Here is a 19,911-nt window from a genome sequence, read left to right as displayed (position 1 = left end):
ATTGGGCAGTCAATTATCTTAGCTCCTGTTGAATTAGTTTGGGGGTTTTTATTTTGATCACACCCTCACCGATTGGGACGATAGCCAAGGGAACCGCATCAATGCCATTTTTGTGAAAGGACTCAAGTGGCAGGCTTTGGGCTGGCAAGCTGGCAAACCAAGCTGCCGACCCTCCACCTGGGGAGGTCAACGACATCTCTCAGCAAAACGCACTCTCAGGTTCACATGAACTGCGTCTTAAACTACACCTTGGCCAAAACCCCCCAACGTAGAACGGGCTCACCAAGGATGAACAAGCCGGAACCACCAGAAGATGCAGAAAACAGCAGCGGCCTGCAAGAACACGTCCGCGCCTCTTGACAGCGAAACTTCTTCCACGTATCTTCTTCTTCTCCTCAAGTATTATGGCACATACCCACGTGGAAGGGATTGGCCAAGGTGCAGAGTAGAATGCCAATGAAGCATTTGCGCGGGGAAGGAAACGTCAGAAGACTGAATCAAGATTAAAAAAAATTGAAAAAATAAAATGAATTCAAGAGGTATGAGTTATCCGGAATAGAATCAATCTAGCCTTTTTTGGACATGCGAAAGAATTTTGTATATAGCTAACAAGATAATCGATTAGTTGCACTTATGTAATCGTGAAGGTAGCCGCATTCACTGCTTAACGGGAATCCCTTGGCACTCGCACCGAACGATAGAAAAACTGTAAGAGACAGAGGCAGTCCTAGTCTCGAAAGAGGAACCTCCAGATATTGTTTGCTCTGAACCGCGAACCGCCGGCAAGAGAGGAGAAAATGATCGATTGATTCAACTTGCCCACATGATACACAAAGGTTTGTCGCGGCGAACCCGCACCTGCATAAGTACAAGTTTAAGTGAGGGATTCTACATCGCAGGAGCGTCATGGACACTTCACAAAGCCTTGACTTACACCACCGGATATTCCATGGGTACTTTAGGTGTTGAAAGTCCACGGTATTGAGCAACGGATCAATCAAAGTGGCTGAAATATGTTGGAACCGCTGGAAACGTGAAGCTGCTAACAGAATGAGGTGAGGGACGGGATATATTACAGGTGCGCTGAGAGCTGACCTTGCCAATAAATCAGCCACCTCGTTAAAATAGACGCCTGAATGCCCAGGTACCCAGACCAAACGGATCTCGCGCACTCTGCTCGGAACAAAAAACCTATGTGAACGAGTCAAGAGAGATTTTTCCGAATTTTGGAGAGAGACAATAACTGCAAGGCAGTCTGTAAAAATAAGAACCCGTGCGACATGTCTGGGAATTTTGAGAAGAGCCAAACCAATGGCCAAAAACTCTGCGAAGAATATAGGAGTATAATCAGGGATACGAACGGAGTAGCTCCAAGCTAGATCCTGCGAATATATGCCAATCGCCGCCTTCTCACAGCTGCCGGAGGCATCAGTGGAAAGAACAGTATGATGTGGAAAATTCTGTAGGTGTTCAGAAAGAAGACCCTTTAGGGTATGTGCGGGCATATGCTTCGCATGGGACGAGAAAATAAAGTCGTAATAGAAGACGGGATCAGCCTGCGTGTCAGCAACTCGTTGCAAGGAAATCAGATCAACCTGAAGCGGAGCTAACAGATTCTGTGTGAACCTAACTTGCAGAAGCTGATAACGTTGCCAGTGATTAGTCAAAAAAAGGTATGGTTGGGATACAAAAATTGGAATACTAACGCCTGGGGCCGGGTCAAAAGACTTGAGGAAAGTACGCACTGTTAGAAGTTGGAAGCGGGAATAGAGGTTGGGGATACGGGCTTCCAGATAGAGGACAGCATTGGAAGCTGATTTTGGGAGCCCGAGGCATAGCCGTAGGGCACGCCTTTCCAGTAAGGCTAATGGCTGCAGCTTGTAGTTCGCGCTACCAGAGAACAAGGGGCAACCATAATCCAGAATCGGTCTCATATAAGCCTTATAGAGCAACAGTAGCGTGTCACGACGCATGCCAAACTTTTTATTGCCAACTCGGGTCAAACGGCCCAGTGCACGTTCCCCTTTAATAACATTATTCTTAATATGGTGTCGCCAGTCCAAATTTTGGTCATAAGTAACACCTAGGTATTTAACCGACTCCACCTGCGGAATTGGAGTGGAGCGGTAGGCTAGCGAGATGTACATAGGAGCGTCGGGTGGAAATACCAGCACGCCACATTTGCTGCCATTAAGTGATAAATTGATTTGGTCCAACCAGACTTCAAGAGCATTCAGATATGCCTGCAAATACCCGTAGAGCACATGAATATCCTTTGCTGATGCGAAAAAAGCTATATCATCTGCGTAACATAAACTGTAACGTTGGGATGAATGGGGATGTCCCGAACTAATATGTTGAAAAGCAGCGGAGAAAGAACAGAGCCTGGCGGCACACCTCTTGATTGACCATAGGTATTAGAACAAAAAGATCCGTCTGTACAGAAGAAAAATCTATCTTTTAGAAATTCACAAATCCAGGCGTAGAGGTAATGCGGTGGTTGTAGTTGAGCAAGCTTGTTAATGAGGACTGTGTGCTCTACGCTGTCATAGGCCTTCGCAACGTCAAGCGTCACACAGGCCGAAACTTCTCTCTGGCGCATTGAGAGTCGTATTCGGCTCTCGAGATCCACATGCGCGGACCATATTGAACAACCGCGACGAAAGCCAATCTGTGCGGGGCTGAGGCCGTTAATATGATGAACATGCTTTGTGACGCGACTGTGTACTACTCTTTCTATTAGCTTTACTAAATTTGAGGTTAAAGCAATCGGCCGAATATTGTCTAATTGAAATCCATTGTCTGCATTTTTTAAAAGTAAAATTATTTTCGCAATTTTCCAACTGTGAGGAATCCAAGAGGTTTCCAATGACGCATTTACAATATCTAGAAGGTGAGATGGAAAGTCGTGCGCTATAATCTTTAACATGCCACAGTAATCCCGTCAGATCCCGGAGCAGCAGAGTGCATCGAGGAAACAATTTGCAGGAGCTCCGACACGTCGACCTCAGGATAGTCCGAGCTGGGGGTGAGAGTGTGCAAAGGTTCTGCTTTCTGTACCTGGAAACGTAAGGCCAGCCCCTGCGCGATGCGTTCAATGTTTTGCTTAGCCTCCTGCGGACACATTACCATTGACCTTATGCGATTGGAGGCCGGAGAGCTGTTATTCTGCGCCATGAATCTATAGAGAGCCTTCTTATTCTGGGGTTTTGAGAGATACGTGTTTAAATTTTGATTATAATCCTCCTTTGCCTTTTTAACAGTTCATTTGAAACATGCAGAGAAGAACCTATAATTTATCCAATTAGCTGGGCTCTGATTATAGGAAAGGCTTTTCCAGGCTGCTTTTCTACGACGATAAGCTTTCTCACACTCCTCCGTCCACCAAGGAGACGGCTGTCTGGCAGGAGCAGTAGTGCACACCGGGAATACAGAGCTCTCAGCAGCATCTTGCAGAAAGGTAATTGTCCGCTGAGCTCTTTGTGCTCGACCTGAGCTAACTATGGAGGGGAGTGAGGCAGATATCAATTTTTTGTACATAATGTGGTTTACAAATTTCATGGTTGCACCACCTTTTCTGATAGGCGAGGATATAATAGAAAAGGTTATTGGAAAGTTGTCACTAGATGTACCTGAGTCTTCAGTTGACCATGCAGATACGCCAACCCCACGAGATGCTAATGTTAAATCTATGATTGAACGGGATCCTCCTCGCATAAAGGTTACTGCTCCGGAATTACAGCAGCGCACTGCATTCATTGACATCCAGGACCACAGAAGCTGGCCGCAGGAGTCAGAGCGACTATCCCAGACACTGTGGTGCGAATTAAAATCTCCTGCAATGACTGTGTTGTTTGCGCCGCTCAGTAAGGTATCCAAACAGTCTGTCCTATGAACACCGATTGGGAAGTAGACGTTAGCAATAGTGACCTTGGCGCACTGTGGAAGGGAGATTTCAACCGCCAACTCACAGTCAGGGCGCATAACTGTCTGCGAGATTGATACCCGGTGACATATTTTCGTAGAGATCATAGTTATTAACCCACCACCCCTGCCATTAACGCGATCTACCCTGAAAACACGAAATTTTTTAAATGTGAATGATATAAGTGGAGAGAGCCACGTTTCTTGTAAAATCACAATATCTGGATTATGTTTATGAAGAAGTAATTCAAGATCCGGTAAAGAAGAAAGTACGGAGCGACAATTCCACTGCATAACTTTTAGACCCGCCATGATTATCGACTGGTTAAAGAGGCATCAACGGCCTCCTTCAGCACATCAGTCTGGGGAATTAATTTGGGAGGTCCTTTCTTTGCTTTGACTTGCGGAACAGCTGACTTCGAGGGTGAGGAAGAAGCTCGACGCTTCTGGGAAGTGGTGAGCATTTCAACGTCCATGCTACAAGTATCTACGGGAGCGACACTGTCAGGAGCGCTGTTGGCAGGCGGTACTTGGGGCACGGTAGGAGGCGACATGGAATGACTCTTACTGGCAGCACTTGGGAGTGATGCCGGCGTAGCCACCGAAACATATGATTCAGTAGGCAGAGATTGGCCAGCAATAAGTTGAGATAGAGCCTCGATGAAACTGCCCAGCATTCGCTCGACCACCACAGAAAGAGCCTGTTCTACTGAGGACACTATTGAAATAGTCAAACTTGACGGTATATCAGCAACAGAGCTTCGCGCACGGCTGGCATATGTATTATCCCTCCGATCCAGAAGTGCATAAGAATCTGCTCTCGAACATCGTTTCGCTTGAATGATATCGAGCAGGCTTTGTTCGTCGGCTCGTTTCGAGCAGTTGACATCATCAGCCGAGTAGTTGCCCTTGCATAGGCAACACTGGGGCTGATCAGAGGCGCAGCTGTCATCTGAATACCCTTCTCCACAAACCCGGCAGCGGGTCGCCGACTTACACGCTTTACCACTGTGACCGAAACGCCAACAGTTGTTGCACTGAAGAGGACGGGGCTGCAGAGGGTCCACACGATACACTATCGGCCAAACCTTGAGTTCAGAAGGACGGGAGGAACCAGCAAACGTAGTGATAACTGACTCTGTCGCAACACGGACACCATTGAATTCTCTACTGCACCGGTAGACAGAAAGAACCCCCACACCTGCATCCTGAAACTCCTTCAGTATATCCTGCGGGGAAGATGCTGGGTCCACGCCACGAACAATACCTTTGGAACATGCGAGCTGTTCCGGGATAAAGGCTTTAACCGCTAATGACTGAAAAATTTTGCACTGGAGCAGGTCTGTGACACAATCAATATCAGCGGACCTGCAAACAATGCCTCTCCGGCCGAACGGTCGCACCTCAGAGATCTGGAGGTAGTGGGTAGTGAGAGATCTTAGCTCCTGCTGAATGACCTTGGGGCTTTTCATCTTGATCGTTCCCTTACCGATCGGCACGAGAGCCACAGGGATGATGTCAATTCCATTTTTACGAAAATTGTCTAGCGGCAAGCTTTGGGTGGGCAAGCTGGCAAACCAGGTTGCCGACCCTCCACCCGGGGAGGTCAGCGACATACCTGAGCCAAACGCACCCTCAAATGCCCATTAACCTGGCCTACAGACCTAACCTGAGACCTGGCCAAATCCCCCACACAGAACGGCCTCACCAGAGATGACCACGTAGGCACCACCAGGACACCACAGTTGAGCTCGAAGCCAAGCACCAGCAAGAACACGTCAGCACCGTCCAACACCTCTCAAACTTCCCTCAAACTTCCCTCAAACGTATCAAGTCAAAGCCTTCTTCTTTTTCTTATTCTTCTTCTTCCTTATCTTCTCTATTGGTGGCCCCCCAAAAAACTTCTGCAGAAACTTCGTCTTCTTAAGAAATTTTTGTCAGCGCTGTTTACACAACCACTTAGGAGAAAAACTGCAAGCAGCAGTTGGTTTCATGTAAGCAGTTTTATCAATTCTAATCAGTATTGAAACACTTCAGTAATTACTGCGTATTAAGTGTCTGTATGCCAAGAATTTTTCTTTCATGTTAGCTAACATTACATGCCATGCACACCAGTTTTATTTCTTCTGTTTGTGCTCATTTTGAGGCTTTCCAAATTTTTTTATGCCTGCCATTTCTTAGACCCGCACGTAAACGCGATACCTATATGAATCCGCTTGAAGCCATACAGTAAGGAAACAGGACAATTTCTTCCGGAGCTCAATTTTATTTTCATTTATTGTAGACTTAATGCCAACCGAGGTAAGAGAAGCCTCGATGGATATCTTTTAGCGCAAACAGCTAAAGTCAGCAGAAAATTGCGCAATGAAAAAGAAACCTCTGGCTCAGCGGCCAGGAGGAGTTATCCAGTATACTGGAAATTTCTGGCACACCACAATTCTGTTGTTCCTCTTACAGACTCCGTTCTTACATCTACCAAGAGGGCAGTAGAATTCAACATAGTTTGGCATCCTCTTAATCACGTCAAGTGGAATATCCTGAAACGAAAACGCTATATTAGGAAATGAAAAATGAGGTGTTATACACAAAACGTTTTCAAGCAAACGAATTTTCAGAATGCGTTCGTATGAAATATGTCAAGATGAGTTTTTGACACGACGGGAAACATGCTGGAATGTTTTTGTAATTATTGTAAAGTGTTGACAGTAGTGAGAAATTAAGAGTGTAATCATTTTTAGAGCAAACATGTTTAAAGAAAAAGTACAACAAAAGGGATGACTAGATGTTGGCAGTTTGATCCGAACCCACAATCTCCACATGTCGCCCTACGTTGATCTATCAAATAAGCTACTACGGCGGCGGCCCAAACCATCTAGTTTGCTTGAGCCTTTCCTTTAGATTCCGCTCCCGTAAAGTTTCACAGGTTGAAGCCGTCTGAGGCGGTTGCATTTCTTTGTGACGGTCCTAAAGACACTACTGCGTCGTGCCCACCACTCCGTGGTCCTTTAAACAAAGTGGGATCACAAGAACACCTCGTTGTGAGAGAAGCAGCATGCCCTCCATTGTTTGCTAAAAGCACAGAATTTCTTTTAGCTTTTCCTGTCGGCGTAATTTAATTCGTTTATCCAAGCTGTCTTGCAAATTTTGATTCTTTGTTTCACACAACAACCAAATTGCTTAACCTAAATGCGGTAAATTTGTAACCGGTCTATGTTCTATATTGCTTCACAACCACCCATTTCTGTACTTTTGGGCAATAAAAAAGTTGGAAACGTGCTCAGCCTTAGAATTCTCTAATTTGTAAAGTCAGGAATGGTTGAATCCTAATATCAGTCTAAGTGCTTCTCATTTGTAGCTAACTCTCATGTTATCAGTTAAAAAGAATTGGCCGATGTTTTCTTTATGCTGAACTGTGCTATTGTAAAAAAAGGCACTTACGAGACATTTTCTTCCATTTTTCAGGCTCTTTGTGCTTCCGTCGATGCATTCAATCTTGCAACCACTGTTAAGCTACACGTAAGAGAACTCGTATTAAAGGTGCTGAACTCAAAATAGGGTATTCTAATGTGCCTGAAGAGCAAAAGTAATCGGTCTCTTGTAAAGTGGAATTAATTAAGTAATGTTGTAGGTGATGTGCAAATGGCCGCAATACATGTGTTTTTCATAGAAGCAAGAGGCAAAATGAATTAAAGGCCCGCACTAATTTTTTAATGCCTGTTTAGGCTATCAATAAAACGAGTTGGGCGCACATAAAAGAAGAACACAGAAAGCAAATGAATGCGGAATGAGCACAAAGCACTCTCTCCATCTTCATCGCTTTCCTGTGTTCGTCTTTCCGCTGAGCGCCAATCATTCTTAACATTAGCCATGCACCAACTCTACCAGCAAGACGTTGTTCTAAACTACAGCTTTAGGCGTGTAACGAAATTCTTGCCCTCAAGTGCATTCATATTTAAGCCACTACAATAAAAGCATCGAAGGATACACGTACTCGCCATTCGGAGTTACGGAATATATGGATAAAGAGACGCGTCAGGGAGCAAGCAAAAAGTACAACGCGGTACATGCGGGGTTTCGTATCGTCTTTGTATTCTGATACCGGTTTCTGGCCAGTTCTTTATTAAGAAGTAAAGCATACATTTAAGTTCAACTGCCACTTTCCGTGTATTTTAAATAACAGGCTGCAGCATTAACCTTTTAATATTCATTCGCTCCTTACTGTTGTTTGTGGCCCGCACCGATGTCCTAAAACTAATCAGTGAATTATCTTTACATGGCTAATAATTAAACTCTCAGCATGCTTCTGTTCAATCAAAGACAAGGAGTTATGACATACGGGGCCTTTCGTTGTATTCAGACCAGGAATAAGGCACGGCTCTGAGAATAAAAACGGAAAGAATAAAACAGAAAGAACGGGCGGGAGTTACAATATATCCCAGCAAAAAACGCTTAGGAGGTGCAAACATTACTGGTACCAAACACATTCGTTCTTAGCAGTTCTTAGTTTCGCCGCTTGTAATTGATCTGAGCACAATATCGGAAATGCATTCGGATGGTACTGATCCGGAGTTCCCGGGTTTGAACCCGACCGCGGCGGCTGCTTTTTTATGGAGGCAAAACGCTAAGGCGCCCGTGGGCTGTGCGATGTCAGTGCAAGTTCAAGATCCCCAGATGGTGGAAATTATTCCGGAGCACTCCACTAAGGCACCTCTTCCTTCCTTTCTTCTTTCACTCCCTCCTTTAGCCCTTCCCTTACGGCGCGGTTCAGGTGTCGAACGATATACGAGGCAGATACTGCGCCATTTCCTTTCCCGAAAAAACCTATCATCATCATCATCATCATCATCATCATCATCATCATCATCATCATCATCATCATCATCATCATCATCATCATTATTACTATTATTATTATTATTATTATTATTATTATTATTATTATTATTATTATTATTATTATTATTATTATTATTATTATTATTATTATTATTATTATTATTATATTAACAGCAGCAATTTGTTTTTATTCCGCCTGGATTGCCTCAGCGGTCCTGTTTTTTCATGTCTTATTTTGTTTCTCGCGTTACGGTTGATGCGTATGTGCGCGTCCAGAGCATCAAATTATTATTATTATTATTAACAGCAACAATTTGTTTTTATTCCGCCTGGATTGCCTCAGCGGTCTTGTTTTTTCATGTCTTCATTTGTTTCTCGCGTTACGGTTGATGCGTATGTGCGCGTCCAGAGCATCAATACAGCTCTACTGTGCCAAAAGGCATCATCAATGTTTACATTGATTGATTGATTGATTGATTGATTTGTTCATTGATTGATTAATTAATTGTTTGACCCGTCTCCTCAGGCAGAATTCATTTGGTATCCTGGAGGTAGTTTCCGTATATCTAACTTAGGCTATTGGAGCAAAGTGATCCACAGGAAGTGGTTGAGAAAAAAAATTCCCCATGCAGCCGCAAATCAAATCTCGGGGTGGCGAGAAGATATAAGCAATCTTTCTTCCTTTATTTTTGTTTTCGGCAGCACTTACCTTTCTCGTCGTATACGTCGTTAGTGGCCAGCACATGGTATTCTGCCAATAAATAACAACCAGTGGACAATACATTACTAGTAATGAAAAATTATATTGTTTGATTAATAAAACAAATTTAGTAAGAAGCGTTTACCTACATAATTCCCTCAGCCTCCGATCTCCATTCTAGTATCCATGCAAGTAGCACACTTACGTTGTATTTACTTTATGGGGCATTGTGCAAAGTTGCATACATTCAAATGTCGCAGCTTTTTGTTAGGGTTGGCCACCACTAACCGGATTTATTTCTTGCGAGCGAATCTTCAAAAGGCTGACATTGTAAGGGTGGTGTAGATTACGTTAAGTATCCAGCTGAGTAAAGTGCACGTCACGACGCTGTGAAAATAACGGGACGTGTTTCGACATTGCCTTGAAGGCGATATTCTCTAATTTATTTTAGCTTTATGGCCTCAGGTAAACAACTTCGAAAACTTTTTGCTTAATGGCAAAATGATCACATTGTTAATTCATCAAATGCCTTCATTAACAGCGAGCAGTAACCTTACACCACCCCAAATTGTGCATGCACACAAACGTGTACAAAGCGCGCTGGTGACACTCGGCTGTACTTAAGATTCCCGCCATGGGGCCCTCTTTTGTTCCATTAAAGTTCTCCTCCTCCGCCTCCCGCCATGGGGCGTATAGCCGCACTTAGCAACGCGGATGTGTATTTCCGAGTCAGTAGCGTATGCACGCAAATTGCCTTGGCTTTCTTTTTTTTTACAGTATAAAATACAAGGTCCGACAGAAAGATATGCCCTATGCACCCAACTAACACATGTTCAGGAACTGTGCAGAACGTTCAATCTGCCGAAACAGACAACAAATTAACAGAACGTCCCTATTGAACTGTAGCTACCTTTCTTTAATTTAGCATTATTACTTTTTGTTTTCTTAGTTTCAATCTCGCCCCACTCTCCTCCCCTTCCCTCCCAAGGTTCCAAGAATTGCATCTGTCCGCCGCGGTGTCTCCGCTGTGGCTCCGTGGTTACGGCGCTCGGCTGGTGAGCCGGTGGACCAGGGTTCAATCCCGGATGCGGCGTCTGCGTTCCGATGGCGACGAAACGCAGAAATACGCCTGTGTGCAGAGCGATGTTAGCGCGCGTTAAAGAATCCTGAGCCGTCCACTAAGGCGTTGCCCATAGCCCACGTGTCGCTTGGTGACGTTAAACTGGAGAATTTAAAAATTGAAATTAAAACAATGTCATCCTCGCTAGAAGACCCACATGTCCGGTTTCTCTCTCCTCCAATGTCGCTGCACCTTGCCACCAAACAGACCTCACACGTTCCCAACCCTGCTGTCACTCCTTTAACTTTATGCTACGCTTTCCTCCTTGTACTCCTACAGTTAAAAGAACGGGAGCTTAAAAGCTGCACTGTAAAACATTTGGTGGTTTTCCCTCAAAACACCCGGGGGGTATATTACCAAGAAGCTTGATGCGTTTGTATTTGCTTTGGTTAGTTTATCCCCGCTGGCCCTTCGTCCGATCCCGAGGTCTCTGGTGGGCGATGAATTTCCAGACCACTCTGCGAACATTGTGAACAAGCGGGATCGTTACAGCATGTTCGAGAGGACTGTAGCTAATTTAGGCGCCTGATTTCGCAACCTAATCGGCGCTTTTGAACTCGGAGCAGCCTAAAGCAATGGACGTACATTTTTATCACGAGGTCTACATAGTACACGTGCCAAGTTCTTTTCTGTTCGTTGGCTCAAGTTCTCGCAATACATCGTGTGTGTTCCTCGTCAGCGGGAGTTTTTGCTCTTACCATCCTGCCTATGCCCACTACCATGATATTCAATTGAGGTGCTGCGTAAGGGCGCTTTTAGCGCGCACACCTTCCGAAACTGACGGTCGCCGCCGACCTCCAAACTAAAGCCGCAGCTGGGTGTCGGCGCGAGGGCGCCAAACCATCCATGACCAAGTTGAAGGAGTGCCCTGCGAAGGCATCATCGAGCCATCGAGGAGCTCCCGGACTGCAATACTCCGTTTTTACGTCGATTGCTGTAGATTTAGCAGCTTTCGCGCAGCAGCGACACGTTTCATTGGACCGACGACAACAGCAATTTTTTAATGTGGACGGACATTGTGAGCGGCTGCTGGGCAATCTAAGTTCACGTAAGCAGCCCTAGCAACACAAGCCCCCAAACGCAGGATAGTTTATTCGAGTTTCAGGTTATGGCTGTTCGACAGCACCAGCAACACATGTCCAACATTCTGGAAAAGAAAATGCTGAAACCTAGAGTACTGTAAAATTGCATAGATGCAGCTAAGTTAACCAATGAGATGGTTTCGAGTGGATGACGCAATGAGCGTATTAATCCCCTACAACATCTGACGCTCGAAAACTGCCTCGTTTTTGACCCGCCGCGGTGGCTCAGTGGTTAGGGCGTTCGACTACAGATCCGGAGTTCCCGGGTTCGAACCCGACCGCGGCGGCTGCGTTTTTATGGAGGAAAAACGCTAAGGCGCCCGTGTGCTGTGCGATGTCAGTGCATGTTAAAGATCCCCAGGTGGTCGAAATTATTCTGGAGCCCTCCACTACGGCACCTATTCTTCCTTTCTTCTTTCACTCCCTCCTTTATCCCTTCCCTTACGGCGCGGTTCAGGTGTCCAAAGATATATGAGACAGATACTGCGCCGTTTCCTTTCCCCAAAAACCAATTATTACGTTTACGAAAATATTGAAGGTAATGATCCATTATTCTGATCTGCACTAAAATCCTTATTTTAAAGCGTATCCGTCGATCGCATCGAACAGTTAAGACTGCCATAGAAAATCAACGGAGAACGCTTCTGACGATCACAAAAACGTTAATAGAAAACAAATGCGAGACTGCTGTCGGTTGATCAACGGATATGTTGATTGTTGTAGCGAAATTTTACATCTTATTAAAAGATTGCGTTCATAAATGGTTCCAGAACTGTTGGGTGTGTTTCAGCGAGTTATGCACACTGTGTAATCGGAATTAAAGTGCGATATTTGCCCGGTCTGCTAGATGCCGTCATTGCGCTCGGCACTGTGACAACCAACTGCAGAGGCTGCAGGCTTTATTTGAAGCCATCAAGTCTTCTAAACTCGCTCTAAACGGAGACAAGGGCCGCTTCGCCTACGAGGCGCTCCTGTTTATCCATCATATCATCAACAAGGATGGAGTACGCCAGACCCGTGGAAGAAAGCTTCTTTACGCCAATTCCCGCCGCCTCACGAAAAGAAAGCTCGCAGCAGATATCAGGGGCTCTGTGCGTATTACGGACAGATTGTTTAAAACCTTTACTCATCCCCAATCATGTGACGCAGCTGATAAAAGCCGCCGTGTCATCCAAATGGTTACCGTCGCTTTGAAGATAATTTCGCACTTCTATATACACGATACATGAGATCAGTCGTTGAACCAAGGCAAGATCATGCATATATCTCATTGTTTATTTTTAATTGCTCAGTATCGGTATTTAAATTTAAAACGAAACGGAGCCAAATACCACTTGGAGCGATAAGCATGACATACGCATGCCGCACGCGATATTTTACAGCTGACCCGCCGCAGGGTAGTCAGTCCACGGTTCTACTTTGGTCAATTTTTCGTTTTAGCCTTACGCACCGCACCCATGCAAACAAGCAGGTGACGTAAGCAGGACCCGCTCAGACGCTACATTTATAATGGAACGCCAGTTTAGGCTGTAGTCAGGCCTCCGTGCAGGCCCGGCTACTGCGCGCACGCGCGGTCACGTGGTGAGCTGTCGGATTTTTCTGACCTGAGATTTCCTGGGTTAAGGTGTTACGCAACGTTTAGATATATGCTGTGTTACGGCAATAATGGCGTGATTTAGTCGCCATCTCGAGATCTGAGAGCGGACGGAGAAACAAACGCGAAACGAGCAAATGTAAGTAGATAGAGCTAACGCTCTTACGAATAACATTTGGAACTTACCGCACAGTACAAATAAGGCTAAAATATAGCCGACGGCTCCTGCATCCATGCTGCCTAGTACTCGTACCGGCGCACTATGCTCGTCGGAAGGTGGGTCCCTTAAATATACATATACGCCATAGCAACAGTTAAATAAAAATAACATGCCTAAAATTTCCTAGCATTGTTTCTGAATCGATGCTCCAGTCGATTGCGAGAAGGCGCAGCTAAAACACGAAAAACTCACCTCGTGAAAGGTGATGTCTCAAATAGAAACCTACAATGTGGGAGCTATTTCGGATCCGTTACGAAGTGTGCGGAACACAAAGAGCCCAAAACCCTTTGTGCAGATAAAGACTGTGGAAAGATATAAAAGAGGTGAGTTTATGAAAGAGGCGAGTTTCCAACAGCTGCACGTAAATGTTTGCCGGCGTGGCACAGCAGCCTGCACGTAAGATCGGTCATAGCATGTGGATGACAAGAACAATAGAATTGCTTTCGGAAGCCGCAACAATCGCAATAGCACCATGGCAGTTGGTTTGTTGCTCGCTCCTGCAGAATTCTACATCTCCAGCGTGTTGCTTTTTCCGAGAAATCATCTTGACGTCACTGCCAGCAGGTTATGACGCGATATTGGCCCAGCTGCAACGACGGTCACTACAACGAACCATTTTGGCTTTGTATACCTTCATTTTTAAACTATAACCGCAAGAGACAGGAGTCACACCATGCACAGCCTCCTTTAAACAAGCAAATGCAGGTGAAATCCTAGTAGACCTTCGTCAGGCTCCGCATACAATATCACGCGCACGTGCCTCTTATAAAGTTTTCAAAAATGCGTCAGCACTGCAGCCTTAAGGGCCACTACGGTCCTCCCACGTAATGAAAGTCTGCACAAGTATGTACCAATATGGGCATTGCGAGCAGTCTTGGAGTTGGCTGCTTCATGTAGATCATGTTCCTTTTTGCAGCGGTGAAATACTTAACTTTTTTCTCGCGCCTGCCTAAGAGGCAATTTTTTATTTCTATACAATTTTTTGTACGACCGCAAACATTCATCACTATCTGAGACGTCTATGAGGCTACTGCCTTTTTCTGAGAGCACACAGATCCGTAGCATAGAGAATGGTCACAAAAGAAAGAACTGTTAGACTTCGGCTGGAAATTATCTTTGCGGGGTTTGATGTGGGCCACCTGATTTAAAAGGATTTGTTTTCGTTACCACAAACGCTGGCTAAAGAAAGTTTTTGTCACATCTGAAGAAGGTGCCAAAGCGTTTTCTACGGGATAATAATAAGCATATTAAACGAGGAACATAAACATTGAATCACCAAGGCTCAAGTGCATGTGTGCAAAATGTCATAAAAAAGTGGATTTGTCGAAAGATCGAAAAAACAAGCGATAATACATGTGCCACAGGATGTAGAAAAAATTTCTTAAAACGCACTCAGCAAATTCTCTGAAGAATAACGCAGCCAAGGCAGGAAAACAGATGCGCCATTTTGTTATCCGAAAGCCAAATCAACCTGAAGCCTAACCATTGTGTGTCCCATTTAGTTATGGTTAAGGCTCCAAAGAACTCACGGCTTTACTCTTTCTTGTATTACTACATGGTGCTGCACATCTGAGGTTTTGAGGAAGTCGCCTATCTTGCAATCACCTGCCGAGTGGCCATCTCACTTCGCTTGAACGGGTCGTGTGTAATTGTGGAAGCGCTCGTTAGTATACATGTCAATTTATTCTCACTGACAAATTTTTTTGAATTTTATAAATCTCACTGACAAGGTACGGTGATGTCCTACGCAATGTTGCTCCGACAGGTGACAAGTTTTTTATTGCAGCGTGCCTCCGGATGCTGCAATACATTTTTCTCAGCTCCCCGGAGATCAGGACAGACACCGAACATATCCTACACCCATGACACGCATGCATTACCTCCACTTATTTCCTTTATCATTCGTATTCTTCATCTAGTGCTTGGCTTCACTCGGTTCCGGCATAGCCTTGGTATGAGCCTTGGGCACAGTTTCTTTCATGTCCTCCTCCGATGAACACGTTTCTAACTGCGTTCATCGGAGGAAAGAAAAGTGTTTTACGCTAAGGTGAAATTCATCTCAGCTAAACCAAAGCAGTGCGTAACATTGCAAGCCACCAAGGATAAGAATACTTGATAGTTTCCTCTCTCGGTGTTTTGTAGCGACAACTACGAAGTTTAAGCAATGATTATCATCAGCAAGTGCAGAGCTGAAATGCAGTATATTTAGCGTCTGAAATAAACTGTCAGCCCCCTTTCGAGGCTGCTTCAATCATTTCTCGATACCAAAAATCTGCAGCCCTTGCAAAAAATGGCGCCTGCTGTACTTACAACTCCAAGCTGGAGTTTTAAGCCCAGCGGTGTTGTGTATGTGCCTACTTGTTCTTGTACTGCGTCTGTTTCGCTGCTTCCGCTATTGCGCATTACGAACCAACTAGCCCATCAATTTACTCTATTAAATTATATATCCCTTCTCGCCGGGTGAGCAAAATACTTCCCTGGAGCAACTGCACCAAGAGTTCGCATTCGAACCTTCGTAACCAACGATGAAAATTGCCCAAAGTTCTGGGTTTATAGGCACCCTAAAAAAAAGTGGTTCGTCTCCGTAATACTGATAATCTTTTCATGCAGATGTATTTGTGTTTATGTCTGGGGGATCCAGCCAGGTTTATCGATCTCGTTTGGCGTCATAGGAATTATGAGGTTTAAATGACAGCTGCTATGGATCCTCCAGTGGGCCTCACACAAAGAGGAAAAATAATGATTTATTAGAATGCTCAATCATCGTCTGGTTAAGCTCAAATGCTTACACAGTCAGCAAGATTACAACAGCATTATCCCTTATATTGATGTATATGGTTGTATTGTATTCTATTCCAGTTGTGTTATGAACTTAACTGGCCATTCAGAAGCAGTCCCACGGCGCACCTATCTACCGGGAAGTGTAGTTCCACGACGCCATTGCCGCGCACAACTAAGCGAATGTTCCGGTCATCTCGTCGGGAAGTCTCATCGCGACTCAATTCATTCAGCACAAAGCCTCAGAGGGGCTTCTTGCTCCATTGGCTGACGACGCTTTGAACAGATCACTGAGATTGTGCTACAGAATACAATGGCTGGTCCTTCCTAGAAAAACTTGCTCTATTTTCTTTTCTTCTGCCAGCACGATAACACGATGACAAAATTCACCGACTCAGTGAGCAACAAACAACGACAGTGGTGACTTACCTTGCCACGTGAACTCCCTGCAAGAGGATTCCTTGCTGGGGCCAGATTCCATGCCTGGACATAAAACTGTATTGACCCCATTTAAAGATATCGTTCACCAAATCTTATCAGCTTCGGAACCCGTAACATAAAGTCGAAAGAATGCGTTCGATCACACTGCGGAGAATTTTACCTAAATATTTACCTCACTTATTGGTAAAGAAAGTAACATGGACTCCCCTGCGACCAATATACAAGTAGGCGACCATGCTTCGCCATGGTTAACCATGGCAATCATGTAAGGACAACAGTGTTTTCAATTATTGCTCATGCTGTAATGCAGTTAAAACACCTTATCGCGGGCGCATTTTTCCCTAATCGTATTTGCTCCTTAAAGATAATTCCAGAACGCATGAAGACAAAGACGATGACAAGGAATTTATTTAGAACAAGTGTAATGTGATCAGCAGGTGGCGCCATCCTAAGGGACATATCAGCTACCCTAGTGACGTCTCGCTTGCTGTGTGCATCACTGCCGCCAGCACTGCTGGCAGGTTACTGCCATTTGATTTTAGCATGCCATCTGAAACCTCCTATGGCTTCCCAACCAGACAACGGAAAATGGATGCTCTCTGTGGTTCTTTTCGTAATTCGACTATGATAGAAAAAATGCAGTTTGTCAAATCGCAGAACTGTTGAAAAGTAAGTCGAACCAATCTTTGTTCTCAATGAAGGATACGAACGCAAAGAACCGTGAAGTTCTTAGTGCGCTTTCGCAGTGACAGTGGAGCGTCATCTGTTATCTCCCGTGGTCTTTTAACAGAGAACTCAGGTTGCAGTTACGGAGGTTTCATTTCAACTCGCCTTTCTTCACTATAACAGGTATAGTTATTCATTCCTCATGAACGAGGGCCGAAGACATCGTCTTACAGCTGCCATTTTGGTTACAGCATCTTCCATGAGAACTTGTGCGGGGTGACCGAGGCTGTCATTCTGATTACAAATGGCACGAACTTCCGTAGGCTATGTTCGCTGCCAAAAGACTTTTTCCTCTCAATATGCGAAAATAGCGAAGTGTTAAGCTTACTCTCATACAATGCATCTCGCATGTACTGCACCTAGGTAGTTTGCATCATGGGCAGAAGCAACGATTGTTTAATGCTCTGGAAGCATTGTTCGTAGTTTACTTCGGAGTTGTTTGAGCTGTGTACATGGTGGAAAAAGCTACATCTTTTTTTGACAGATTGTGTTATTGCAGTAAACATCGACTACCTAAAAAATGTACAACAGTTCTCCATATGTTTTTTTTTTCGTATAAGACCAGCGGTGAGACCCATGTGGTTAAATTACAATAGCAGTTTTTATATGAGCGTGTGGATTGTTCACAATCATTGGAAAATGTGGGACGGTTGCTTTGCTGCATGATAAAACACGGTTTTCACAGAATCGGCTAAATTTCTGAACACCTGGGCTTCATGCGTGGTATGCTTAGGGCTTGTGACTACATTTTTGCTTTGCTTTATATTTTTCATCCAGATTGAATAAAAACATGTAGAAATAACCATCCATTTCACTACCCGGTAATGCGACAGTTTAGTGCAGCAGCTCAGGTGTTTTGAACCATAGGTGATAGGGGACTGAGCACGAAGCGCGGAGCGGCGGCGGTTGTTGGCCTCGGCTTCTGTCGAGCGCACAAGGGTAGGGATCTTGACGCCGCCGGAGCTGAGCCCTTGCTCGGGCAACGCTTTAGGCTGCAGCAGGCACACAGAGAGCCCGATGTTACTCTGACGGTCTCACCTGCTCCGTGCTCACGCAGTGCCCTCCTCCTCCAGCGTCCTTGTACTGCATCCGCCCTACCCGCCTTCTTCGCTCTCCTCTTCGCGTTCTCTTCGCTGTAGCTTCTTTCATTCCCCGCTCCGCTCCTCGCTCGATCTCATCGATCTGGTTGTACTTTCATCTTTGCTTCCCGTTCTCTCTCCTGGTTAGGAGGCGAACACCGACACCGCTCAACCAGACAACGGCTGCCTGAGTACTGCGGCTGAAAAAGTTTTCTGAAAATTCAATGCAGTAACTATTGCTATTATGTCGAAACAATATTGATGTCAGGAGTTGGAACAATAAACCAGCTACCACTAACGCACGCAAGAACGGCCACTCTTGCTCGCAAAGCAACCCTGGGGCGATCACTACATCACTGTCGACACCAGTATTAGCTCCTTTGTTGGAATTTCGCACTACGTAAGATTTGAATCTAGTTGCGTAGTACATAGCTAAGAGGTGGGGCAGCCAGAAACGAAATCCTGATCTCAGCACATGCTTTTTCAGTAACCGTCTCACAGCACGATAAGCTTCTCAATGGTTGGCTCACGAAATGCGTAAATCGTCGTACGGGACTAAAATTCAAAAATTAAAGAGTATAATGGCGCCCTCCTCAGTCCATCCGCGAGTGCCACCCGGTAACCCTGCGGAACTATTGCAGGGCAGTAATATTATGTCTTACATTCTTAATCTAATACAATATCTTAAGAAGGGAGTAAAAAAACAGTACAAACCCTAACCACTGCAAACTAAATCGGCACTTCCTAAACGTCATGGTGAAACATTTTTTCATTCATTGCAAACTCTATTGAACCAAAAAGGTTGCGTTGTCAACGCCGTGGATGTGGTGTTGAGTCCAGTCTTCAGGCGATGGCCGCGATTTCGTGCCTGCAGGAGACCTCCAGTGCCCAATTCACCACCAGCCTCTGAACTTCGGGTTCCGAGCTGGTTACCGCAGTCGCCCACTGTTCTTTGGTGAAACATACATCCAGCGAAAAAGTAATGCATTGTCCCGTATTTCCACGCAGTGATTGTGGAAGCGGAACAATACTTTTCTATAAAGCCGTTCGTTGTCACTTGCTCGCCCCAAGGATACTAACCATTGGGCGGAGAGAGGGACGATTTGTTTTCCCACTGTGACGTTTGTTTCTGTGCACTATCCCACGGCAAATTTCTTACAGCTTTCTTGTGAACAGCTGTCAGAAAGTCTCTTTTTGAGAGCTAGAATGAGTACAAAATATTTTAAAAACAATATTTTAGGAAGGCCAACAAATATTTTATAGCTTATTAGAATTCCAAAAGACGTACTGAGAGGAAAGAACGGCTGGCGGTTTAGCATTGCTAAGCACGAAATATTCTGCGAAAGCTCAATTTTTTTTTTGCATGAGGACACAACATCCGGGTACCAGGAAGCGCGATTGAGTTATCCAG

At 44.9% G+C, this 19,911-nt stretch overlaps 1 protein-coding gene across 1 annotated transcript; it reads right to left on the bottom strand.

The window, feature by feature from the left end:
- Nucleotides 1-6,235: 6,235 nt before the first annotated feature.
- On the bottom strand, nt 6,236-13,605 carry LOC144118795 (evasin-1-like). Its single transcript, XM_077651616.1, has 5 exons — nt 13,443-13,605; nt 9,470-9,511; nt 8,261-8,301; nt 7,363-7,434; nt 6,236-6,461 (listed from the first exon to the last, which is right to left on the bottom strand). The coding sequence occupies exons 1-5, from the start codon at nt 13,585-13,587 to the stop codon at nt 6,309-6,311; spliced, it is 453 nt and encodes a 150-aa protein (XP_077507742.1). The 5' UTR covers nt 13,588-13,605; the 3' UTR covers nt 6,236-6,308.
- Between the last annotated feature and the right edge of the window lie 6,306 nt (nt 13,606-19,911).

The sequence above is a fragment of the Amblyomma americanum genome, chromosome 2 (assembly GCF_052857255.1).
Source record: "Amblyomma americanum isolate KBUSLIRL-KWMA chromosome 2, ASM5285725v1, whole genome shotgun sequence".
Lineage (NCBI taxonomy): Eukaryota > Metazoa > Arthropoda > Arachnida > Ixodida > Ixodidae > Amblyomma > Amblyomma americanum.
This window is presented reverse-complemented; position numbering and strand designations above follow the sequence as displayed.

Bases quoted from the DNA above. Each gene is read 5' to 3' on its own strand.
- LOC144118795 (XM_077651616.1), bottom strand. From the start codon at position 13,587: ATGTTATTTTTATTTAACTGTTGCTATGGCGTATATGTATATTTAAGG. The intron at 9,512-13,442 runs GTAAGTTCCAAA...ATTTATTGGCAG, and splicing joins AGCCTTATTTGTACTGTGCG to AATACCATGTGCTGGCCACT. The intron at 6,462-7,362 runs GTAAGTGCCTTT...TTTTCGTTTCAG, and splicing joins AAAATGGAAGAAAATGTCTC to GATATTCCACTTGACGTGAT.